Source organism: Fusarium vanettenii (assembly GCF_000151355.1).
Source record: "Fusarium vanettenii 77-13-4 chromosome 11 genomic scaffold NECHAsca_36_chr11_2_0, whole genome shotgun sequence".
Lineage (NCBI taxonomy): Eukaryota > Fungi > Ascomycota > Sordariomycetes > Hypocreales > Nectriaceae > Fusarium > Fusarium vanettenii.
In genome coordinates, this window is record NW_003315850.1 from 170,195 (window position 1) to 194,053 (window position 23,859).

The following is a 23,859-nucleotide window of genomic DNA, read 5'->3' on the forward strand; positions in this document are numbered from 1 at the left end:
GCCTCGGAAATATGCTTGATTGGCTACGGATCCGACGAGAGAATTAGAGCCTCAACGATTCACATCCAAGATAACAACAGATTCTACCACGGAAACTTCATCTCAACTCCACGTGATAGGAAATGGCGCCATGCAAGATAAGCCCCAGTTCTCTTGTCCCGGACCGTTTCCTCGGCACCCTCTTTCGATGCAACGAGAGACTCTGACGCTTTGGCTGTGAAGAATGACAATGGAGCAAGACGCAGATGAGCATAGGTTTTTGAAACGGACAAGGCAGGCGTGTGTCAACTGCAGGTAAGGTGCATTCACCAATAGGCTCAGTTCGAGATTCTCACGGTATTGTCAGGCGCAAAAAAGTACGATGTTCTGGGGACCGTCCAACATGTACATACTGTTCACGACTGCGTCAGAAATGTTCCTACAATGATACATCGAAAACAGAGGTGCTTGATCCGGCGCCTTGTTCCGTATCGAACCCAACAACGAATTACAAGGATGAGGGCCTATCCATGTCTTCTATTGAGAGCCGGCTGTCCTCGCTCGAAGCAAGTGTCCAGAGGTGAGCACTTGTAGGGCCAAGAGAGTTTCATTTCAATTCGCTAATAGATCAGTCTCATACACTTGCTGACCAGCGAGCGTGGTCTAGCTGACCCCAAACCAGTTGACGGATTTGATTTCGTTCTGCCACACCAAACGAGGCCCCCAGGAGATCCAAAGGTGTCATCTGTAACATCTGCCGGTGCCCTTATTTCTGCAGCCGATCTTTACTTCCAGTATTGTCACAACCAACCATACTCATTGTTCCACGAAGAAACCTTTCGACAGCGGCTAGCATCTCAAGAACTTCCAGTATATTTGCGCCTCGCATTTTTGGCTACGGCCAGCCGATTCTCCCATCTGGGACATGTCCATCGTACGACCGGGGTACTGTCAATGTACGCCGACCAAGCCTGGGTTCTGGTCGTCAAGCATTCGGCAGTCGCTACAGACCCAGCCGACGCCTTGTATATCGCGCAGACGATTCACCTCCTTTGCGTCATCGACTACTCAGGTAGGGTCTATCATAGCCTACTCACTTACCATGATGCTAACTTTGTAAAGACGGGAAATGCACGGCCGCCTGGATCAAGCTTGGGCTTGCTATTCGAATAGCGCAGCGCTACCACTTCAATGATGAACCAGATTCGCGTCTGGAGCCTTGGGAGAAAGAAGTGTACCGAAGGACATTCTGGTCCATCTACCTGCTTGACAGGCTCATCTCGTGCGGCAGAGAAAGACCTCCTGCCATTCGCGATAGGGATTGCAGGCTACGCCTCCCATGCAACGAGAGGGCATTCCGACAATGCTCCCAGACACAATCTCCAACATTAAACCAACTCATTGGAGATGCCCCAGAGGTAACGACGCTGCCAGCCCAAAGTCACTTTTGTCTGATCATCTTGATGGCTGCTACACTTAATCGTGTAGTACACTATATTCTACGTGAGGACACACAATTTGGTGATGCCGTTCCATGGTCGGCGGCATCTCGATACTCAGCCCTCGAATCAACTTTGTGTCGGCTGGAGCTCAACTTTGGAATGCAAGTCCCATTGAGCAATATCTTGAACCGGACACTTGATGTGGAAGGGGTGGTAGACATGCGAACCGCAGGCCCTCTGATATATAGTCGAGCCATCTATCACCTTGCAGGCTGTCTGCTACACCATCCTTTTCTTCTTCAGCATCGACTAGGGGATATGGCTAGCAGAGCGCCTGCTTATTTCTTGGGCAAAGCTTGGGCATCGGGCAGAAAGCATGCGATTGCGCTTTCTATGCTGCAACAGACGCAAAGCCTTGGCTACATCACAGTCTCTTGCTTTAGAGGCTACTGTGCCATGGTAGCCGGGTCAATTCACATACTGTTCTCGTCTGATAGTAACGAAGAGGTGCGCACAGCATCGATCCAGCATTACGAGGAGTGTCGAAACTTCTTGGGGGAGTTGTCCCATTACTGGGAAAGTTCAACACGAATGGTGTGTCCATTCCTTCGCAAACCCTTGCATCCGGTCTAACACGTGTAGGTAATGAAACTCGAGCGTCTCTATAAGGACCGAAATCGCTATCGACAATTTTTCAACTCTCCAACCGCAATCGGTGAATGGCACAAGATGACCGCCGTATGGGACAGTGTTGACAACTGGGTCCCTTCAGGCCGCCCCCCGAGCCCTGACCATGAAGCCGCGGAAGAAATGCAAGCAATCCACTTCAGTCCCTCCCTGGACTTCTTCAACTTCTCCAAAAGTCTGGAAAACATCAATAGTTACTTACCAAGCCTAGAAGAGGAGTGGTTTCAGCTACAATGATTAGAGAGTAGATGTACAACTGCAACAAGTTTATTCGCTTACAATAACTATACTTCCCCTGTGACCATTCTACATCCGCTGTGTGCCAGCTACCATGTGTCTCGCACTCAATTCCTCCTTCAGCTACACTCAAGACGCATGGCTCGCTGAGATTCATTGGACAGGCTTGTCGTTTGTGGCGACGAAGTATGTCTTCACAAACGGCCCTTCGGAGGTCCAAGAAACCTTTAGGCCAGAGGGGAGTGCAATAATGTCTCCGGCTTGAAACTTGTGCGTCTTCCCGGATTCATGCTCAACAATAGTCACCAGTCCTTCCAGCAGCATGATTGTTTCGTCTCCAAGCGGCGAGCTATACTCGAAAGAAGCGGAGCCGTCCTCGTTGCAGCCTGGGATCCCACGCCCTGTTCGCCAGAGGCCGACTTCCAAACTTCCCGTGGAGCCCGTGTTGCGTATCAGCGTAAATTCGCCAACGGCCTGTTGACCTTTGCCTGGCTCCTCCCAGGTAAAAGGAGCCCAACCTTGCGGGTTATGATTGATATTGCTAACGATGCCGTCGTCTAGTTTGGTTCCCGGAGTAGTACCATCCCAGATTACCCAGAACTTCTTCAAGAAGGGTGTGGTAACGTGCCAGGAAACCTGGACATGCTTTGGATGGCTGATTATTGTTCCCGCTTCGAGACGATACTTTTTGCCGCTGGATTTGATCGTGACCTCGGCCGAGCCTTCCAACAATAGCATCGTTTCGTCACCCAGAGGGGCGGAATAGACGACATCGCAGGTGCCATCGTCGTTGCATCCAGCGATACCAGGGCCAGTACGCCAGAGGCCAGCAGCGAGGGACCCAGACGTCCCACCAGACCGGATAGTCACAACTTCTCCTTTGGACTGAGGGCCGAAGACAGGGTCTTCCCAGTCAAACGGTGTCCAAGTCCCGGTAGTGCTGCGAGATCCATGTTCGAGTTCGTGAACGGTGGCCATGTTGAGAGATTGTTCTTGGACGATAAGGATTATCAAGATGGACAAAAAAGAAATTGTTGACTAGAGGCGCAGGAATGTATTTCCTGAATGAGAGGGGAAAGGCTACTAAATAGCCACAAGTAGTTCATAAATGTAGGGGTTTTGTTATCGTTAAGCACTCATAATCTTCGGAAATCAGGGCTCAAACTGTTCCGTTATTGTTACGCAGAACGATAACGTCTGGGAGGTTTCTTATCTCGAGACGTATTGGAGGCGCCACTGCCGTGACCGGTGGTGGGTACGGCCCGAGATTCGGGCCGTGTCTTATCCTTCAGTGACTATCCTAGTATCTGGCCGAGCCGTCTCATGGCTAACAGAAGACTTTTGACGAACCGATAGGCGCTGTGGTAATTCATGAGTTGGACCCATGATAACGATCCCGAAACTAACCCCGAGATCACCACATTCCCCTCCCTACTAACCTGTTCTCCTCAAGGATGGTGCAACTGTCATGACGCTTGAGGAAAGACATGGAGTATGACAAAGCTCGAGGGACTACGCTCGGGATTCGGAGATGGCAATCAAATGACCCGGGCCGCGTTCCGTGCTAACATCCGAAAGAACAGGGCGCCAGAAATACAGCTGCCGGCTCTGATCATGAATATCGACTAATAGAGTATTTACTTCCTATCAGTTAATCGACCTTGTAGCTCCACGCTTCTGGCTCAGATAGATCCAACAAACCCGGAAATCGCCCGGTACGACTAGCCAAGGCTCCCAAACTGATCATCGAGCGCTAAGGGGAGAATTTCTTTTCAGGACGACAAGAACACCGAGATACGGCCCTGGAATTGATATCACAGATAGGATGAAAGATGTTCTTCTTCTACCCGCCGTTCAAATGCGATAAGATCCAATGAAAAACATCGTATAAAGACCCATTGATTTCTTCCATCTTCCACATGCTCACCCTCAGTCTCATCATTCAATTCCGAAAGAAATGTCTGAAGATCATCCCAAGATGTCCGCATCTACCGAAGCCCACGAAACGCCAGTTGTGGCCGGGCAACACTCGAACAAGCGACAATGGAGACCTTACTTGGTCGTCGTAGTCAGTATACGGACATTGCCTGATTGTCCAACATATTCATCCAGACTGACAATACATGTAGATGTTGAGCATTGGCCTTGGAAGCATGTCCTTTGGTTATTCTTCTGGTGTGATTGGTCCAACAATCGGTAAAGTATCATGGCCACGCTGTCCGACGCAGACTAACCCATGTCGCAGCCCAACCGTCTTTCGTGGAATATTTCGATCTTGCCACGAGATCAAACTCCACCAGCCTCATCTCGTGCATGAATGTGAGACACCTGGTCCTCAGTGTTGGGAGGCCGTACTGACATCAGGGTTCCAGTCGCTCTTTTTCGCTGGTGCCGCCATCTTCATCTTGATAGTCCCATTCTTCGCGGATAAATGGGGCAGGCGAGCTGCCGTGGCAGTGGTAAGTATCGTGCAAAGTTTCGTGGGCGAAAAGCTTTCTGACTATTATATTCAATCAGTCAGCTGCCATCATTGTCATATCTGGAGCCGTAATGGCAGGATCTGTCAACGTTGGTCAATTTATAGTCTTCCGCTTCGTATCTGGGGCCGGGTAAGTCAGCATCACTTTGCCACTGGCGGCCTCAACTAACACATTCCAGAACATACATGATGATCTCAGCAGTAACACTGTGGATGACAGAGATCGCACCTCCTGCAGTCCGGGGAGTGTTTGTTTCCCTTGTAGGAGCCAGCTTACTGCTTGGCTACTCCGCCTCTGCCTGGGTAGGCTTCGGCTTCTATCATTTGGACAGCCCCCACGCCTGGAGAGCCCCTTTTGGTGAGATAGATATTGTCTGTGATATTGTGTTGGCCTACGCTAATGATTAACTAGCATTTCAAGGACTGCCTGCTCTCATCTTACTTGCACTTCTTTACTGGCTACCAGAATCTCCCCGTTGGCTTATGCTTAAAGGCCGCTATGAGGAAGCCAGGGACAATCTTTTGAAACTCCACACTCCAGAAGAAGCGGGTGTGGAGCTCACCCAGATCCGCTTGCAGGTTGAAGTCGACAGACATCTCCAAGATTCGTACTGGGCAATGTTTACAAACAGAAATTACAGGAAACGGACTCTGATTGGAATGGGGACCTTTGCCAGTATTCAGACGTCCGCCATCTTGGTCATCAATAGTGAGTTTTGCTGGATTTGACAGTAGATACGGGCATTTACTAACCCTTAAAAACAGACTACGGTCCTATGGTCAGCGTCATCATCTTGGAAACCGCTACGTCTACTTGGCTAACATTGCTTTAGATTTATGGCACACTTGGCTTCGACAACAAGACGCAACTCATGTATGCAGCAGCCTGGCTCACTCTCGGCTGGGGTGGCGGGTGTCTCGCCCTCCTTGTGGTCGACAAGATACCGCGGCCGAAATTCATCGGTTACGGTCTTCTCGGGTGCCAGGCATGCCTCATTATCGAGGCGGCATTGGTCGCCAACTTTGTGGGTACCAACAACACGACTGCTCTCAGGGCCGCGGTTGCTATCCTATTCATCTTCGTCTTCATTTACGAGTTTGCATTGGATAGCGCCCAGTTTGTCTATCTGGGTGAATTATTCCCAACCCACATACGAGCCAAGGGGGTGTCACTGGGTTGCGGAACACTTGCATTGATGAATGTCATATGGTTGTCTGTTGCACCAACCGCTTTCAAGTAGGTCCTACACTTGATTCGAACGACTGGTTCAAGCGCATGACTAACTATCACAGTGATATTGGGTGGAAATTCTATTTGTGCTTTATTATTCCGGGATGCTTTTGTGCCTTTGGGATTCTGTACTATTTCCCAGATACTCTCGGTCTACCCCTGGAAGAGATAGATGCCATTTTTGCTGTACGTTCCTCTTGGATGAAGTACCCATTCAGTCACCATCAAACCACTGACGACCATAGGATAAGGAAACGATCCTTGGTATCCCGAATGGCGAGGTGGACATGGTCCATACAGGTGAACTCACTGATGTCAAAACGGTTTAAACTCGCAGTATATATTAGGGAGGTGTGTCAGAGTGTTGGTTACGGAAACAGGATAGTTAATTAAAACACGTCTCTCCTAGCTTGTTAACCGCGATTCATTATACCTCCTGATTAAAGAGAGTTTTATTTAGATCCTTGTACTGAAATCTCGTCAGTCTGACTCCTCTCAAGCTCTGTCTCGCATGCCCTGCTAATCGTTCTGTCCAGGCACTCACGACACCGATTCAACTCCGGCAGCTCCGGCTGCAGCTGTCAATACCCTCCTAGTCTTGTCACCCTTCCAGCCGCCTGGCTCTTTATAGACACGAAACGCTTCAGTCGCCCCAGCGATTAAACTCGCTGCGGCAGCCCTCTGTATCCGACTCTGGTTGGGTTTGCTTGAATGATCCTCTCTGTTGCCTGGACTGTCGTCTGCCTCTCGATCTCGGCTTCGGTTCGTGTTTGATCTTGATGGCTGTTGTGTGTGTGAACGATGCTTCTCAAACTCGACGTCTGCTCGGAGCTTGGCTTCTTCATGTGCAGACCTGGCTCTGGCGCGTTTTCTCGCCAGTTCATCCATGGAATCATCTGGGTCATCCTCGACAGTTGCATGACGTGGATTTCTTCTCGGTTCTGGGCCCACATCTGAATACGACCTGGTCCTGTATCCACTTGGGGGAGTTGGCGGTTCTCGCTCTGAATCTTGAGCGGAATGTCGCCTTCTTGTGGTTTCTCGTTGAGAGTCAGATGGTTGACTGTCGATATAAGACCAGTGTTCGGATCTGGCTGAGCCGCCCGAGGATCCTTCGCTCTCGTATTCGACACTTATACCTCGCCGAATATGCTCCTCAGAGGCTCCTCGATGATGGCGCGTCTTTCGTCTTGACTGGCGCGGTGGTTCTAGGTTCGAGACCTGTGCATCTCCAAGGCGCTCATCCGAGTATCTCCTTGGTTGCTCTGGGGGCTCCGCCTGCACAGTCTCAGACGTCTCCTTAATGTCATGCCAACTCAAGTGAGTCCAGTCGTAGAGAAGATCGTCAACAACTTCTGCCGCCATTGGCCTCTTTGAAGCCAAGACAATATCAGTGCCCTGTGGGTTACGGAGGATGAGGGCATTGCTGTCATCAGGTCGGGGCCTGACATCTCCCTCGTGAGCTTTTCTTTCGGCTGTCGGATAGAAAACCATATCGTAGATCCATAGAGCTGTGTCGTCGGGGGTTTTCTGGGGTGAAATAGCTTCATTGTGATCCGGAAAGTCTTGCTCGGGGCCTGATACACGAATGGTGGGTGTAGTCGGGGAGCCATCGATAAGTGGTGTCTGCGGCTCATGCCTCTGACTTTGGGAGGTGTCGGTGGAAGACCCCTCGATTTCCTCTCGGTGCGAGCTCTGGGCCAAGTCGAGAAGCGACTCATGAGCAGTCTTGACCAGGTTTTCGGCTTGTCTCCTCAACCTGCTCCTCGCATACTTCTCCGAATCATTTCCAGGGCGTCGCCTGCTGTGTTTTGTGACTTTCTTCTGCTGAATGGCCAGGAGGAGGGTCGTGCAGACGAGCTGCACAGTGCTCTTTTGAGTCTCGATCTTATTCATGAGATCTCTGACTTTCCCCTTCCGAAATGTCCACTTGACCCTCTCAAATCCGGAGCCACTTCGAGGGATGAGCCCCCATACTTCAGCATGTACATACTCGATTTGTCTGATGGCTGAAGCGACGGATTTGAGAAGCCATCTTGTATGCATGTTTCGCCCATCGATGAGGACTTGTTTTAGTTGGTCCAAAATGATGGAGAGATCCTGGACACCCCGCGCTATTGAGACGATGTCTTTGGGGGCATTTTGGTATGAGTCGATGGTGTCAAAGAGCACCTCCACAAGGGAGACACCAGCCGTGGCGATGCCGGCGACACCTGCAATGATAGACAATGGATCCATGATGATCGGTCGGAATGCACTGACAGGGAGTTTGAGAGCGAGCTAGGTTTGCGGGGCAATCAGAAGGATTTTATGGTGTCGCAAGGCAGCCTGATACCAAGAGGCAACCTGACTTGCATTGCATGTGGCGTCTCAGCTGAGCTAAGATGTCACCGATGTGAAGAGGAAACGTGTTGGAGGGCACCAGGTCTTGATGGGGTGGGCTGTCATTGGACAATTTGAGCCCCGAGTCATTCACCACCGGTGCAACCCATGTTATTTAATCAGATGAGAGAAAGGAATTTACAAATAATACTACGATTCAGTTCACTGGTCCTCAACGAATAAGCATAACAAATTTAAAGTGTTGCTAAGGTTTCTAGATTGACCAAGTTGAATGAGTACTTGTAAGTTGTTGGTGAAAGATGCCTTGGTGACAGCCTTGAAGCGCTGAGCCTGTACTCCCAACTGTCAGTCACCATCTTTCTGACTCAAAAACGCCTTAGCAGCCGCTGCCTCCAATCAGACGCCCCTACGCCGACCTCCCTGGAGGTCGCTGCCTGCATTCTCCGAGAGCCTGGTTCCTTTGCACCAATTCCATTGGCCAGTCCGCCTCATTTTCAACCCAAATGACCATTGAGGGGCATCAATACAGTCAGGTCTGAGGAAAGAGAGCAGAAGGGTGACAAGAGAAAATAACGCAGGGAAGAGTGTCACTTCGAGTGGCTCGCTTCGCTTTGCGGCAAACGCGGACATGCCAGTTCAAATCTATATGTAGGTAGATAAGATTAATGCATGCAGGATCCAACGAAGGGAAATGCAGTGCAATGAGGGTCCAACACATCACTAATTCCTCTTGGCCCGCGGAATGAGGCCCCAGCATAAAAACATCCCAGCGAGCAATGCCACCATAATCGGCTGCAGAACAGCAACACCTGCTTTTGAGGCTATCGCGCCAGTCAAAAATGGAAAGGCAGCTGACCCGGCCTGGCCAACAGTGGCCGTAAACCCTGCCAATAATTAGTTACTGGCTCCATCGTGGCGAGAGCTGAAACACAACATACCTATAGCGGCGACATGCAACTCTCGAGGTAGCAAGTTTGTGAGAACTGATACCCCGACGGGGAAGAAGGGTGCAATAACAAAGCCGAGGAGGCTGATGGCGACTGCATCAACGGCTACGTCAGGAACAGACCAAAACACCAACTGCAACCCAAGTCCAATGAGGATGTAAATAAACACCATGCGTCGGTCGCCAAGTTTATGCGTGATATCAGCGAGAAGAATACGCCCGATCATTAGCCCTCCCCAGAAGCCAGACGCGACGTAGCCGGCGACATTGGGGGGGCTATGTCGCACTTCGATGAGGAACTCGATGACCCAGCCTAGACTCATTAGCACCACCACAGTCAGTTGTTTTGGAGTGTATGGGCTTACCACCAGCAGTAACTTCTGCTCCAACATACAGAAAGAAGAAGAGACTAATCATCCACACTGATTTCTGCGAAAGCGCTGCTTTCAACTGATCGGTAGCGTCCTCGCCCTCGGCATTGTTAGAGGGCTTAAGGAGGCTATCCCGGAAACTCCAAGACAACCATGCGATATTGCAAAGTGTCAGAACCAGCATCAAGAGGTAAAACAAATGCCAGTAAGCGGTCTTTGTAGCAAACGTTGTCGCCGCGATGGGACTAAGCAGCGCACCCAGTCCATAAGCAGCGTGCAACACGCCCAACCATCGATGCGAATTTCTCATGTGTGCAACATAGGTATTGACCTGAGCGTCGAGGTACGCAACGCCTAGACCGGCAAAGAAGAATGATGAACTAAAGACCAAGAACGGGGGCTTCCAGAAGGTGAGAGCGTAGGCGATGAGCTGTATCGAGGCGCCGATGACAAGCGTACCTCCCATGCCGAGCCGGCTGGCGAGGTGGACGTTGGTAAAAGCTGCCAGGAACCATCCGGAGAAGTTTACCAAGTAAAGGATCGCGACGGCGAGCAGTCCCACATTGTAGCCAGGCTGGATGTAGGGAATCAAAGCCCCTGTTGCTGCGTCTGTACTTCCCATTAGCTTCGCCTCTGTACGTTCTTTGAGGTATCGCTTGCCGTTCATGCCAGCCATCAGCATGGCAAAGTTGACAGCAATAATCTTGGCTACATCGTTACGGTTCTCCTTGACTGTCGGCAATAGGCTAGTTTGCTCCGTTGCGGGTGGCGGAGCCTCGGCGTCGTTGGCGGTCATGTTCTCGCAAGTGGGAAACTGGTCGATTGGCGCCATTCTTTCTCATACAGAATCTCCGTTGAAAGAAAAAATGTATCGTGCATCATTTTTCTTTGTTATCGAGTGTTTCTATCCCTTTTTAAAAGTGGAAACGGTAGACATGGGTGAATTGCCCGTATAGGTCATTGCGACAGCTTGCTTCAACTACTTCCTAATCGAGTAATAAGTGAAGCTGAAGCAAGACATGTTCAAGTCTCGGCCATCCCGTTGCGTTGTGCCGCCAATCACACCATTGTCTGCTTGAAAGTTTAATGTGGCTGCTAACACTATTTGGGCTGCCGGTTTTGCCACAACACAGATCAGAACGGGACACATTCTTGAGAAACCAATAGACGGTGCTGCCATGATCAAGATAAGGCGACTGAACCAGGCGTATAATCTATATCCATGCTCAGACTAACCAAATTTTCACACGCTATCAAAGTCTCCCTGCCACGCTGAGTCAAACAACTCAGCAAGCCATGGTTCCTCGTACAAGCCCTCGAAAAGCTCATCTGAAAAGTTCAAACCCTGGCCATCCATTCCACCACCCAGATCCCCGACAACTTGTTCTTGTGGCACATCCTGCGGTAGCCTTGATTGCATCTCTGCCATAAACAAGGTTTTGACAGCCTTTAGGAGACCAGCCGTCCTAAATAAGAGGCCCATACGAGGACCGGGGTCGTCCACGATACCCATAGCCATGGCAACTTCCCCGAGCACCTCATGGGAACGATCAAGAACGCTCATCACATCGATCCTCTTCCTCACTTCTTCCATGTCCCATCCTGGCTCTTTATGGATCGTCAACTTGAAGAGTATTACCAGACAGTGGAGGAACTGCGTGCAAAAGTCGACATTGATGCCTGCCAGGTCGCTTAGAGGCATATCAAACAGGAGTCCCAGCCATCTTTCGGTGCTGCCCAAAGCTGAATCCAGATTTTGAAGTCTTTGGGAGTTTTCTGGGATTGATTGACTACTTGTCTTTGGTTCTCCGATGAGGTGTTTCTTGAGGGCCAGTTCCGCATAACAAAGGTACAGCTGGATAATTCCTAAAGAACATTAGGGACTGTAAGTTTCTCGCGAATGCTTTGGAGATGTTCAACTCACTCTCAGACTTGATATTGGGAGGCAACGTTTCTCTCACTTCGCCAAGTTGCCTCAGCAGTGCTGTGATGAGAGTCGCAGATGGTGACGTCTGAGTAACCTCCAAAAATGGCTGCACTGAAGCAAACGGTTCCGCCTGGTGAAAGATAAGCTGACACTTGATCTGGGCCACTAGTATTGCATCAAGATGCGACTCTCCTTGCTCGGAGAGAATTTGTAGACATTCCTGTATGTAAACAGTCCAGCGCATAGGCTCCGTCTTGCGGAATGCGGTCCAAGTTCTGGGATCAAGACGTCAGACTGGGCGCTCAAGGAGAGTTGATGGATACATACGACGAAGACAAGTGAAAAAGAGCAAGAATAGTTCGTCGCTCCTCTAGTGTCCGTCCCCTCCGTGCTTGTTGCTGCTCGGCAACAGATCGCCCGAATTTGCAGCGCTGGGCCCCATTTACCGGAGGTTTATGCAAACCGAGTTCAAACGCCAGTGACACGGCCATTTGAGTAAGCATTGTCATGAAGGGCTTGTCCATTTTGAAGCCATGTGACCTAGGAAAGAGTAAACGCATGATTCTGTCTTCAGCCGCTTCTCATACCATGACGCAAAGCAGATGAGTCCAATGAGCAAGTCGAGGTTGGCGAGATGCTCACAGACTATTCTTTTTGATATGATCCGCCAGATGGTCTCCTCCATGGCAAACTGTTTGGAGATCTGCTTGGATGACAAGGCCATAGTCACAAGCCAAGTAAATGGTTTCTGCTGACGAAACTGTCGAGAAGTGAGAGAGGGAGGGAGGTGAAAGAGTGGTGAGTTGGGTAAGAAGGAACGTCGGAAGGTGTTGAGCTGCTCCTCAGCGACACGATCTGTGAGGCCATGGGGAGACATGTCACTCAGTATCAGAGAGGTATCGCTTGATTCGGAATCTGCAGGACGTAGGAGCTCGACCGTGGCATCGGCCGAGTTTATCGCAACGTCCGGCTGGTATGATGATGCAGGCGACGCTGGAGTGCTATACTCTGGCGGTGGGTCGAAAGGAATTTGTCCGCTAGGCTCAACTGAAGGGAAACCGTTCGTCCCAAGAGTAGCTGTCGGTCTGCTGGCGTCTTGTGACTGTATTAGAGAGACAAGATCGTCAAGCCTCCGCTCCAATCTCGCATCGGCACTTGGTGCAGATCGTATCGCGTTGACTCTGCTCTTTCGGACACCGGCAGCAGGTTCGCAGGAAGTTTCAAGACGACAACATCTAGAATCAGTCAGACATGTCATCTTGTCAGCATGTAGAATGCGCCTAAACGGATCTCACCTCTCGCATCTTCCACCATTTGAGCGATAAAAGCACTTGCATTTGGCACGAGAGCAGCCAACGCAGGCTCTACCATAAGGTGCCGGAATCCATGGCGTGGAATAAGGAGCCGTACTCGGAGCCATTTCTGCTGCTCGACGCCCGAGGTTGATCAAATCCCAAGGTACTTTAAGTGGATTGATAGCTGGTGTCAGGCGAGGCGGAAATGAAGCCCGCGGGGTTGGGCCGGGATCCACGCGTCATTGATGCCTCAGGCACTAGAGTGTCTGAACCCCGCGGGTTTCAGTACGCCATGTCTCAATGTCGCTGGGTTTGACGACGGGTTTGACGACGGCATTCGAAGTTCAAGCAGGAAATGAGGCCATTGAAGATCGCGTATATAAGTGCTCTAACCGTTCTATGAAATGCCTTCCTTCTTCCATTCTCTACGACCATTATCGCAACCACTCTTCCAAGTATCATCCCAACCAATTTACCATCAACCGTTTCCAACGATTTACCACAAGCAACATTCCCACAAGCTCCCCACTATCCATCATGTCAGGTACTCTCAACATCATGCGGCAAGCCTTCTTTGCCGGGTCCCCGAAGTTCATGCCAAAGGATCTTCCAGATCTCAAGGGCAAGGTTAGTGCACTCACGAACCCTGGCTACCCTACACCCCCACCAAGAATGCTAACAATTTGCTAGGTCATTGTCGTGACTGGCGCCAACACAGGAATTGGCAAAGAAATCACCCAGATTCTCTACTCCAAGAATGCGCGTGTCTACATGATGGCACGTTCTGAAAGCAAGAACAAGGAAGCTTGTGATGCCATTCAAGCTGCTGTTCCCAAGTCTAGTGGAGAACTGATCTGCCTCCCCCTGGACCTTGCCAATCTCCCCACCATCAAGGCTTCTGCAGCAGAAATTCTGCGCCGAGAAAGCAAACTCCATGTCCTCTTCAACAATGCAGGTCTTGGTTTCACTGAACATGGTTCCACGACCAAGCAGGGCTACGAGATTCAGCTTGGAGTTAACTGTCTCGGAACCTTGGCTTTCACGCAGCAATTGACCCCCACGCTACTCTCCACGGCAAAAGACTCGCCCGCTGGAACGGTTCGTGTGGTCTGGGCCTCATCCACTGCTGCTATCGCCACCACCACCAAGAACTACATGCAGAGAGTCAAGGATATCACCAAAGAAACTTCGACTGAACAGTACTACATCAGTAAGCTTGGTGACTACTTCTATGCCACCGAATTCGCCGCTCGATACAAGGAACACGGCATCATCTCAACCCCTCTCAACCCCGGAAATCTGGACTCGGACTTTTGGCGCACCATGGGCCCTGCCTTTCACTGGTTTCTCCGCAAGACCGTCTTGTTTCCCACGATCTACGGTGCATACACCAACATCTTTGCTGGCTTCTCCCCTGAAGTGACCTTGGAAAAGTCGGGACTATTTGGTGAGTTTATCTGATATTGGCTTCGATCAAACATCGATCTGTCGCTGACTACTCAATAGTGGCTCCGTGGGGAAGGTTGTGGCATGCTACCAAGGACATGGTCGCTGGGTCCAAGACCCGGGCAGAGGGAGGCACTGGCATCGCCAAAGAATTCTGGGAATGGAGCGAGGCGCAGATTAAGCTACACGCTAACTAGGAATCGTGGTGTTATCTGTGGTGGCAGCGTTGATGGCTACTGTCATTCCTGTTTTTGTTTCCTGCTGAGTTTTTTCCTTGCGTTGTTTTAGTTGGACTACCAAATTGTTAATCGCGAGCGAGATGGATTTTAATGCATAGAATACGAGATAATATAGGCCACAAGTATTTCCTAAATATTGAACTATAAGAATACTTACGATTGCGAGTCTCAAGGCGATGCCGAAGCACGGGTGCTTCATATCTCATGGCGGATTCGAGCCCATGCCATCTGAAGCTTGCCCTACCCACGGATTAAAGAGACTTTGCCACTGCGCAGCGGTTCCTGAACCATGTGGCATTAAGGAATTGACTATGGACACTAGATTGGGACATGGAGCGATAAGGAGTTAAGTGGTTGAGGTCATGAACGCCTTTTCAAGGCATCTTCCGCTGAAGACTGCAGCCACATGGATAGAGTTGAGTCCGCCTTCTCAGGGTCCAGGGGAAAAGAGGTGGGCATTCAAGACGTTTGTGTATCTAGAACAGATTAGGCCAAGAGACCGGCAGTTGGCTGAAGAGTACGAAAACCGCTGGGGCAGGCATCATCCGTTGGGATGAAACGCCATTCCGGTGGCATCTAGTTCCAGCCCTGGCAAGATAAACTAGACACAAACTCTAAACCCGCCAGGTGACGCAGTTTTCCAGGCACGGTCTGGGCCCCTTCGGCTCAATACCGGGGATGTTTACGAGATGCTGATCCCTTTCGGGGATTTAGTGTCGGACGTGTCACCTTTAATAGCTTAGACAGGTTGTCACTGTCCCTGAAGGTGATCTCTTGAAGCGGGGGAGGACAGGGACCAAGAAGTCGATCAATGATCACCACGGGATCCAGTGATTTACGCGTTCCCAAACCCTGGGATATGGGCTTTGACAAGAGGGACCAATAACGGTCAAGCTGAGACAATCGTTCCCAACTAGGCAGGACGATGCTACACGCTAGGCTGACTCGTCGAGATTACCGACCTCTTAGCTCGCAACCTTGATCCCATTCTGGACAGCTAAAACGCTGCCGCACGGATGACGCATCCGGTACTGCCCTGACGATAGCTTCGTCACTAGCCCAGGAACCTGCCGTCTTGGTAGCAACGCGAGTCAATTCATCCTTGCTGGCAGGTATCAAGTGCCGGCAGCGGATAGTGACGATGCCTTGTCTCTGAGACGGTCTGCGAGGTACGGCCGTCAGACTGGACGCCACATTTATTAGTGGCGTTTATCCTCATAATGCGGAAGCGCAGGGCTTGTCGATATTGAGCACCAGACTTTGGCATGTGGCCCTGAAAGACATGGGGAATCTACAGCTAGTGGGTAGGAGAAGAGAGCGATTTGTCGATCGGTGGTCAACTTGCCGAATTACCGAGTACTCCCCCATGACAAGTACTGAAGATATAAGGTGTCGTGTGCATTCCTCCCCTTCACTCGTTCCTCGTATCTCGTCATCTTGTCCTCTTTGGTCTGTTTTCTGTTGCCCAAGATGGTGGATCTTGCTTCCATCTACTTTGGCCTCTTTGTGGGTGTCTTTGTCTTTACTATTGCAAAGGTCTTTGGGCAGACTCGAAGCATCTGGAAGCGCACCCACAGCTTTCACAATACGTACCTGTACTTGATCTGGGCTGAGGCTTGGACCAACTTTATCTTTGCCATTGTTACCTTTTTGTTCTTGAACAATGTCATTAAAGGAAGGTAAGTGTGATTCGAGTATTCCTGGGGGACCATGGCCAACTGTCATCTTCAGCCTCGTCTTTTTCCTCTTTACAGTTGTATTATGGGCACTCCAGACACAACTCCTGCCCCAGATCATCGCGAATCGAGTCGCCTTGATCATGACCAACAAGCGCCGGGCCACGCACTTGAAATGGAGTCTAGTCATCAGCATCGGTTTCATCAACATTGCCGTTTGTTATATCTGGACCGTCGCCCACATGAAAGGTGCCACTCCTGCTCAGGTCCATCACAACGTTATCTTTGAAAAGGTGGAAAAGATTTTCTTCCTTATCATCGACTTGGGACTTAACCTCTACTTTTTATATCTGGTGCGCTATCGCTTGATTGAGGATGGCTTGGGCAAGTATTGGAGGCTCTTCAACTTTAACGCTGGCATGGTGGGCATCTCCACAACCATGGATATTCTGTTGCTTGGCTTTTTGAGTCTGCCTAACCCCTACCTGTAGGTTCTATCTATTATAGTTGAGGGATGGCCACTAACCTTCCATAGATATGTGCAATTCGCTCCTGTGGCATACATCATCAAGCTCTACATCGAGCTACTGATGGCCAGCCTCATCTCCAAGGTGGTTCGAAGCAGCGAAACTGGTCGAGGTGAAGGCTGGTACTCAAACAGCAGAGAGAGATCCAACCCAACCAACTACGGTATCACGTCGCGTGCAATCATCACCAGCGCTGCCACGGTTTCGAAACCTAGCAACACACTCATGAGCCGTTTAGGCAAGGAGGCCCCACCGGCTCGTGAAGGCAGCAACAATGGCTCCGAGATTCATCTAGCAATTTTCCCTGAGCCACACGGAATCACGAAAACTGTTGAGACGACGGTCGTGGTGGACGATGGTGACGACGGTCGGAGCGAGAGTACTTTCAAAGGCACGTATAAAGAAACGGTATGAGAGGGAGACATTATTTCTTTTGAGTTGAGTTAATGTGTTGTAATGAATCACGGGAAATTTCTAGTGTTGTAATAATACCACATGATGGAGAGGCCTTTGAGAGAGAACTGCCACTCACTCTCATTTGTTTCCCCCTCTTCCCATCTTTGCTTCTTTCCACAAAACCACAATCAGCTTGGTGACCATGTCAATATCTTCTCTGTACTTGCTTTGGAAGATATCTCGTCTGAAGCGATGTTGGATCTTGTCAGAATGCCACCGTTTCGTCTCCTTTGTCATGGTCTGGAACAATTCTTCAGCGTGATCGTTGGAGGAATAAACAAATGCCGTTTTCTGAAAGAATTGTCGCACACTTGACTCGCTCAAATCTTGTCGTAGTCCTGATTTTGTCGGCCATGGGATTTTATTGCCGCCGAGGTTGTCCGTGTCGTCTGCGGATTTCCAACCATTCTCGTACCTCTTCCATGCATCTGACCACTCGTGTCTTCTTTCCAGCTTCCTTAGCTCTTCCTTTTGTCGTGCAAGTTCAGCTCGCTGCTTGGCTTCTCGTTCCCTTTTCTCTTGTTCTTTGCGTTCCGTGGCTTCTTCCTCCCTCTGCTTAGCCGCTGCACTTTCCTGTGCCTCCCGTATTCTCTTCTTGCTCTGATCGATTATTCGCTGCTGCTCCTCTAGATGCTCTCTGAAACGTGTGAAAGCACCCAAAACTGACTGAGTGGGCCTAATGGGGTAGATTGGCGATGTCGGCTGTTGCTTCTGCCTTTGCAAATGTTCCTCTACCAGGGATAGGAATCGCTGCGCTTCTTCTTCGTTTGAACATCTTAATTCGTCCATGTGTTTTGTGGTGTGAAATGGCAGTCTGTTGAAAATTGTGGTTGTGATATATCCAAGGAATACTCAAATTTGGAGACTTTGTCTGCTTGGTGTATTTACTGCCGGCACAACGTAGCAGTTGAGTCAAGTAGCTCGGTGTGTTGAGATCGCTGAATAGAAGGGGGCTGAGGAGCGCAATGCTATTTATGCATTCTGGGGAGAAGCAACGGTAGCACTTTAGACGCAAGTCCTGGCTTTCTTTTTCTGTCTCTCTCTCTATTTGTTAGGCATAGTGACTCCGTCAAAAGAACCTAATAGGCATAAGAATAAGGAGCACCCTACGAGCATATATCGGCATGAAACCCAATACTGTAAAACACCGATATACACAAAGCTTACATTGATATTACACAACTTTCGTGGCTATAGCCGAAAAAGGTTATTAACGTTTAAGCCAGCATGATGGTGGATTCTCTTGCTGTTAAAGGCAAGTGTGCTTCTGTTTTGCTGAGATAAGTTGGATCTTCAATAGCTTGGTTGATTATCTCTTGCAATTAGATAAAGTAAAGGCTACATAAATTGTGGGAGGATGTTCCTGGTAGAAGTGCTCTGTCAAAAGGGTGGGCTTCTCAGTAATCTAACGGAAACAAAACAGTCGTAAGACAAATGAACGTAGTAGAAGTGCATGGTCCTCGTAGTAATTCTCTTAAGTAATTTGGGTTGTACGGTGCAAATAGATATGCAACAGCATCAAACTCTCTACAATCGCTTGCGGACGTTGTAACAAACTCTGCGAAGGGGGCTAGCTGAGTTCGATGGCTCAAGAGTGAGCGAACCTAAAGAGCCGCTTTTCCGGGCAGGCAACCACCAGCCAACTTTGATTAAGAGTAGATAAAGTCTCGCCGAAATCAGGGTTTTGATAGGCAGATAAGTTTATTCCCTTATCTTGCAAGAACGCGTACTTGCAAGCAGCGCCAGACAGTCTGATGATCGCCCAAGCAGGCTATTTTCGTCGTGGGGATGGTTCACCAAGAATTCCATGTTACCTAGTAATAAACGCCGTAATATTATACAGATGAGATGGGATCGTGTATCCCCAGCTCAGAATGTGACCGGCAAGTCAATCACGCCAACATCTCTGTCCAGCGGAGTAAAGTTGATCTTTTCAAAGGGCACAGCAATCTTAAGATCGGGTAACTCCTTGAACAGCGTGGCTATATCGCTCTAATTAGCACTTCTAGAAAGGCAGAAACTTGAGAGATATCACTTACCAAACACCGTAGTCAGTTCCGTTTTAGCGAGATGCTCGGCAATGCATCGATGGGCACCAAATCCGTAGCCAAGAGCATCCTCAGCAGGCCACCTTCGGTTCATGTTAAACTCATCGGGGTTCTCAAAGATGTCTGCATCGCGGTTGGCGGATTGATTTGAGGCAATGATGCCTTCGTTTGCCTTGATATGCTGGGACGGGTTAGCTTCAAGAGTTCTTACCACATAATTGTTGCCAACCTACCTTGCCGCCAATTTCGAGGTCAACCTTGGCAGTTCGCTTGATAGCGAGAGCTGAAGCTGTGTGATATCGACATAGTTCTTCGACGAACTGAGGAGCCAGTGATGGGTTTTCCTTTAGCTTCGCCAGTTGCTCTGGGTGCTGGAACAAGGTAACAACTCCCTGATACTGGTCAGAAGCTGGACACTAATAGGGTGCGTGAGATCCAAACTTACCAGCGCAATCATGTTCACCATAGTGGCATTGCCGGCAACGAGAAGTAAAAATGCAATTTGCACTGCATCAGCCTTTTCAATGTTGCCAGGTTTCACTTGTTCTCTGCAAAGCTTGCTGATGATGTCGTCCTCGGGCGCTTCGAGACGCTTGTCAACCAAGCTGGCCAGGTAGTCAAGGAGCTCCCTGTTTATGAGTGAGTTAAAATCTTGAGATAGATACAACATGTACTTACTTGTTTGCTGCAGAGGCTTCTCGGGCTGTGGAACTTCCGTTTGTTCGGATGGCATTCTGATTCGTAAGATACTCCAAGTCGTTGAAAGGGACTCCAAGGATCGTGTAGATGATCTGAAGGTGAATAGTCAGCAACTTAATGACAGTGGTATCGTAGAACTTCATACGTATGACGGCACTGGGAGCGCAAACTCCTTAACCAGGTCAACGGGGCCAGTGGCACAACCCTTCTTCTTCATGGCAGCCAAGAGATCATCGACTGTCTTTTGGATGTACGGCTGCAGCTTCTCGACATGTTTCCGAGTGAATAGAGGCTCCACCATACCCCTGTGCAAGAGATTAGAGCTGACGTTCCGGGATTGTCGCCGTGAAAGGCTTACCTCTGCTTCATGTGGTCGGGAGCATCCATATCAACAAAAGTCGGCTTGGCTTTGGCAGCTTGCTTGCCGCCGGCGCTTAGCTCCGGGAAGCCCTTGCGTGTGCGGACCTGCGATGATTGTTAGCCAAGTAGTTTCATGAGGAGCTTCTTAGAGTCCTACCTTGGAGAGCCTCTCATCGGTCGCAACAAACGTGACATCCTTGTACTTGGTCACAAGCCACGCAAGACTGCCATCAAACAGCTTGACCTTGGACACTGGGTCGGAGGCTCGCAAACGCGCAAACTCAGCCGGGGGCTCCATTCCAGAAGCCCTCTTGAACGGGAAACTCGGAGGTTCTGACGCCATTGAAGCAGCTGTCCTAATGAACTGTCGGGTGGGCGGATTGCGAAAGAGCAACTTGGTAGAGATCATCTTTGAAGGGACGGGCCGCATGTTTATGGATATGGATGCTGATGATCTGCAGGGCGATGAGAGAAGCGATCATTCACAGCATCAGTCTCAGAAGTCTTATAATCAGCTTCCCGGAGTATACGGGACATCATGAGATCATCAGATTTCAAAGCAGTATTCGATTTGTCCTCGGAGATGGCCCACTCTTCTGACTTCTCGCAAGGTTGCAATGGATCGGACGTACCACGTTGCTAGCGCTGATCCATAAAGGAGGAGTTGCAAATAACAGAGTCTCTATTTGCAGACTATGTCTGTATCCAAGGTCGCCGGAATGTAAGTCAACGTCATTGTGATACGCCCCAAGTACCGCGCAGTGTCAACGACTACGACCCAAGATCCCGATACGAGGGTCTAGACCAGCTCCAAGTGATTTGTATCGTCCCGAGCCGTCCGAATATCCAACGGCGGAGACTAGAACGTTTTGTGCGTTAGTGTCATCATGGTCTGATGAGTAAATAAATGGATCTCGTTGGTCCAGGCCCCCTGCGCGACGTTTGAGATGCCTCCGTGGAGATGGTTCAAGTACCGCGGAGATGCTGAAATCTACCGCTTAAATGCCCACCCCGGGGAAATATTAAAATGATATGATGCCATGATCTGACAGGAAAAGCGTTCCACTTGGTCAGCATGCATTTCTTCATCCCTTGTAGAAATCCGCGGAAGCTCCTGATCACGCTGTCGGTCAAACGACCTGCGAGCTTAGCCCTCTACCGGAGATGCTCTCACAAGATGCCTCCATGCCAATTCTTCTCTCGTAAGCCGAGATTACTGCATCTCATAAAGGGGCAATTGGGCAGCATACGTCGTCCGGCAAGCAATGATGTGGAATCAATATTCAACAGCGAACAGAAATAGCAAACGCTAATCATCGTGCAAGGCCCACGCGTCAAAACCTTCATCTAGCCCGGTGCGAACCCCCATTAATTAGTCTAGGCTGCCCCGTAAAAAGTCTTGCCATTGCCGTATTCATCATTCGTTATTGTCAGGCGCTTCCCCCTTTACTTGGTGCTGTGAGAGACGGAGACGTCCCTCGTGTCGATTCCGCTCTCCTCGTCCGTGACAGCGCTCTTTTTCCTGCCGTCGAGGAAATGCAGGTGAGAGTGAGTCTCCACGTGAGGCCCCTGATACTCGACGCCGTCGATCTTGACAGGGTCTTCCATACAGAGGTACATGTACCAGTAGTACGCGGCAACGAACAGACCGCCCCCGAGGACGTTTCCAAGGGTTGTAGGGATCATGCCTTGAAATGAACTGTCAGTTTCGCTTTTCATCCCCCCAGCTGGAAATGGAGTTTCTTACCCTTCCAGATGTATAGACCGATATTCAGACCGGGAGTGTGTAGCCAGATGCCCATTGGCATGTAGAACATGTTGGCGACAACGTGGTCAAGTCCCAGGGACACGAATGCAAAGATGGGCCACCACATTCCAATCACCTTTGAGCTCAGATCCTTTGCCTGGGTTCCGAGGAACACGGCCAGACACACGAGCCAATTGCACCCTATGCCTCGCAGGAATATCTGGTGCAATTGAGGGGTTATTTGCTTCTTGGTTGCGAAGGATACCACTTGTTCCTTATAGGGAGAGGCATCAAAAACACCGCCATCTGTTCGACTCTGTCAGCTTCAACTCCTACGTGGACGAGATTGGCGAGATCTTACATCCCATGATGATGGCCATGACAAACAGCGAGCCTGCGAGGTTCCCGAAGAAGCAGAGGAACCAGTGGAGCAGCATCTTTCGGACCGGGAGCCGGCCATGGAGAACAGATGTCATTGTAAACTGGAAAACTCGGTTAGCCAAGACTCGAGAGGCGCAGAGGTACCCAAACACACCATGGTGGTTGCGGTGAAGAGGTCAGCCCCAGTGAGAACCACCATCACCAGACCCAGGGGGAAAACTCCAGCCCCTATCAGTTTGATAAGTCCAGGGGCATTCTCTTGGTACCAAGGGGCTGTCATGGCAGTGAGGGACACGGCACACCCAAAGGAGAGGAGGCAGCCAGCAGAAACTGCGGAAAGAAAGACCTTGTCAGGCCGCATGTTTCCTCTTCTGACACCGATCCTAGAGATGAGTTCTATAGTCTCCGCGGGTGTATACGCCGCTAGGTTGTTGATGTTTACCACAAGCGGGTTACTCATGGTGAAGGTGAATGAGGAAGGAGGTATCAAGGTGAGATCCTGACTTCAACAAAAGGTTTTTGATAGACAATCGAGGTCAATTGGCTTGGGTTTTGCATTTTCGTATTTTTCGAGAGAATTATCATCTCTTTAACGCTCCCAACTCATAACCCTCGAGAATAGCCTCGCAGTCCCAAGTCCGTCCCGAGACCAGCAAGGCATGCGGAGCATCTAAACATCTCCTGACAGCTGGTTTCTAATTAACGCAAGACTCCTAGTAGCCGTATTGACATCATGAGATTACCTCTGAGATTTCTCACTCTGGCCCGACTCAAAGGTTCAGGAGACCCATTCTCCTCCATGGTAGGGCCGTTTCTACCAGATAGTCTTACCACCATCAGAAGACCTCATGAATAGGAAAATGCGTATGCCCTGCCTCCAGATGACCAGTCGGTCCTCGGTGGCCCCGTCGACGTCTTGGTTCGCATGTTTTTACCAGGCTAATGTCACAGGGGTCTAGCCTACTCCGGCCAACGGTGAGGAGCCGTGGTCTTAAGGGTCCTGTCACACGGCGGGTCACCCTGTCTGATTACCAAGCCCCTATGCTCCAAACATTGGGTTTCTTCTGCTATGCCGTCGTCGTGGTCTGATTTGCTTGTTATAAAGATAACATCCTGGCCTGCTCAGCCCTGTATGCGCCCGAAATTAAGCCTATCAACCGAACCAGGGATTCTTACTTGCTTCTTTCTTCATCGTTACACAATGAGTCGCTTGGTGACTACATGTTGGAGCCTCTCTCCAGCAGCTAGTCAACTTTGTTCAATGGGGAGCAGAGCCGCCGTCTCCACTGCTCTCCGTACAACCTTATCGAGACAAGCCCGGAGAGCTCCGGCTGTTGGGATCA

General features: G+C 50.0%; 11 protein-coding genes across 11 annotated transcripts; 4 read left to right on the forward strand and 7 right to left on the reverse strand.

The window, feature by feature from the left end:
- Nucleotides 1-229: 229 nt before the first annotated feature.
- On the forward strand, nucleotides 230-2,054 carry NECHADRAFT_51688 (uncharacterized protein; the record flags this gene model as incomplete). The annotated part of the gene is made up of 4 exons (XM_003042277.1): nucleotides 230-294; nucleotides 347-559; nucleotides 612-1,051; nucleotides 1,102-2,054. 4 exons carry the CDS (start codon nucleotides 230-232, stop codon nucleotides 2,052-2,054), a joined length of 1,671 nt encoding a protein of 556 aa, XP_003042323.1.
- A 444-nt stretch (nucleotides 2,055-2,498) lies between these two features.
- Nucleotides 2,499-3,323, reverse strand: NECHADRAFT_86501 (uncharacterized protein; the record flags this gene model as incomplete). Its single annotated transcript, XM_003042364.1, has 1 exon — nucleotides 2,499-3,323. One exon carries the CDS (start codon nucleotides 3,321-3,323, stop codon nucleotides 2,499-2,501), a length of 825 nt encoding a protein of 274 aa, XP_003042410.1.
- A 979-nt stretch (nucleotides 3,324-4,302) lies between these two features.
- On the forward strand, nucleotides 4,303-6,384 carry NECHADRAFT_86502 (uncharacterized protein; the record flags this gene model as incomplete). The annotated part of the gene is made up of 9 exons (XM_003042278.1): nucleotides 4,303-4,413; nucleotides 4,475-4,804; nucleotides 4,863-4,954; nucleotides 5,004-5,182; nucleotides 5,237-5,533; nucleotides 5,590-5,603; nucleotides 5,658-6,061; nucleotides 6,118-6,241; nucleotides 6,301-6,384. The coding sequence occupies 9 exons, from the start codon at nucleotides 4,303-4,305 to the stop codon at nucleotides 6,382-6,384; spliced, it is 1,635 nt and encodes a 544-aa protein (XP_003042324.1).
- Nucleotides 6,385-6,595: 211 nt separating this feature from the next.
- NECHADRAFT_86503 (uncharacterized protein) lies at nucleotides 6,596-8,293 on the reverse strand (the record flags this gene model as incomplete). The annotated part of the gene is made up of 1 exon (XM_003042365.1): nucleotides 6,596-8,293. One exon carries the CDS (start codon nucleotides 8,291-8,293, stop codon nucleotides 6,596-6,598), a length of 1,698 nt encoding a protein of 565 aa, XP_003042411.1.
- Nucleotides 8,294-9,118: 825 nt separating this feature from the next.
- On the reverse strand, nucleotides 9,119-10,337 carry NECHADRAFT_51960 (uncharacterized protein; the record flags this gene model as incomplete). The annotated part of the gene is made up of 3 exons (XM_003042366.1): nucleotides 9,119-9,282; nucleotides 9,337-9,657; nucleotides 9,710-10,337. 3 exons carry the CDS (start codon nucleotides 10,335-10,337, stop codon nucleotides 9,119-9,121), a joined length of 1,113 nt encoding a protein of 370 aa, XP_003042412.1.
- A 1,607-nt stretch (nucleotides 10,338-11,944) lies between these two features.
- NECHADRAFT_51952 (uncharacterized protein) lies at nucleotides 11,945-13,062 on the reverse strand (the record flags this gene model as incomplete). Its single annotated transcript, XM_003042367.1, has 3 exons — nucleotides 11,945-12,182; nucleotides 12,230-12,877; nucleotides 12,938-13,062. 3 exons carry the CDS (start codon nucleotides 13,060-13,062, stop codon nucleotides 11,945-11,947), a joined length of 1,011 nt encoding a protein of 336 aa, XP_003042413.1.
- Nucleotides 13,063-13,495: 433 nt separating this feature from the next.
- NECHADRAFT_51931 (uncharacterized protein) lies at nucleotides 13,496-14,580 on the forward strand (the record flags this gene model as incomplete). The annotated part of the gene is made up of 3 exons (XM_003042279.1): nucleotides 13,496-13,564; nucleotides 13,628-14,384; nucleotides 14,444-14,580. The coding sequence occupies 3 exons, from the start codon at nucleotides 13,496-13,498 to the stop codon at nucleotides 14,578-14,580; spliced, it is 963 nt and encodes a 320-aa protein (XP_003042325.1).
- Nucleotides 14,581-16,095: 1,515 nt separating this feature from the next.
- NECHADRAFT_26710 (uncharacterized protein) lies at nucleotides 16,096-16,924 on the forward strand (the record flags this gene model as incomplete). The annotated part of the gene is made up of 3 exons (XM_003042280.1): nucleotides 16,096-16,301; nucleotides 16,354-16,785; nucleotides 16,834-16,924. Coding segments are annotated over 3 exons (729 nt in total), but the record flags the coding sequence as incomplete, so codon positions are not given.
- Nucleotides 16,925-17,359: 435 nt separating this feature from the next.
- NECHADRAFT_86508 (uncharacterized protein) lies at nucleotides 17,360-18,070 on the reverse strand (the record flags this gene model as incomplete). Its single annotated transcript, XM_003042368.1, has 1 exon — nucleotides 17,360-18,070. The coding sequence occupies one exon, from the start codon at nucleotides 18,068-18,070 to the stop codon at nucleotides 17,360-17,362; it is 711 nt and encodes a 236-aa protein (XP_003042414.1).
- Nucleotides 18,071-19,150: 1,080 nt separating this feature from the next.
- On the reverse strand, nucleotides 19,151-20,731 carry NECHADRAFT_97205 (uncharacterized protein; the record flags this gene model as incomplete). Its single annotated transcript, XM_003042369.1, has 8 exons — nucleotides 19,151-19,263; nucleotides 19,321-19,510; nucleotides 19,563-19,721; nucleotides 19,775-19,958; nucleotides 20,008-20,120; nucleotides 20,174-20,333; nucleotides 20,387-20,493; nucleotides 20,546-20,731. 8 exons carry the CDS (start codon nucleotides 20,729-20,731, stop codon nucleotides 19,151-19,153), a joined length of 1,212 nt encoding a protein of 403 aa, XP_003042415.1.
- A 1,103-nt stretch (nucleotides 20,732-21,834) lies between these two features.
- On the reverse strand, nucleotides 21,835-22,976 carry NECHADRAFT_51945 (uncharacterized protein; the record flags this gene model as incomplete). Its single annotated transcript, XM_003042370.1, has 4 exons — nucleotides 21,835-22,076; nucleotides 22,136-22,441; nucleotides 22,497-22,625; nucleotides 22,667-22,976. 4 exons carry the CDS (start codon nucleotides 22,974-22,976, stop codon nucleotides 21,835-21,837), a joined length of 987 nt encoding a protein of 328 aa, XP_003042416.1.
- Between the last annotated feature and the right edge of the window lie 883 nt (nucleotides 22,977-23,859).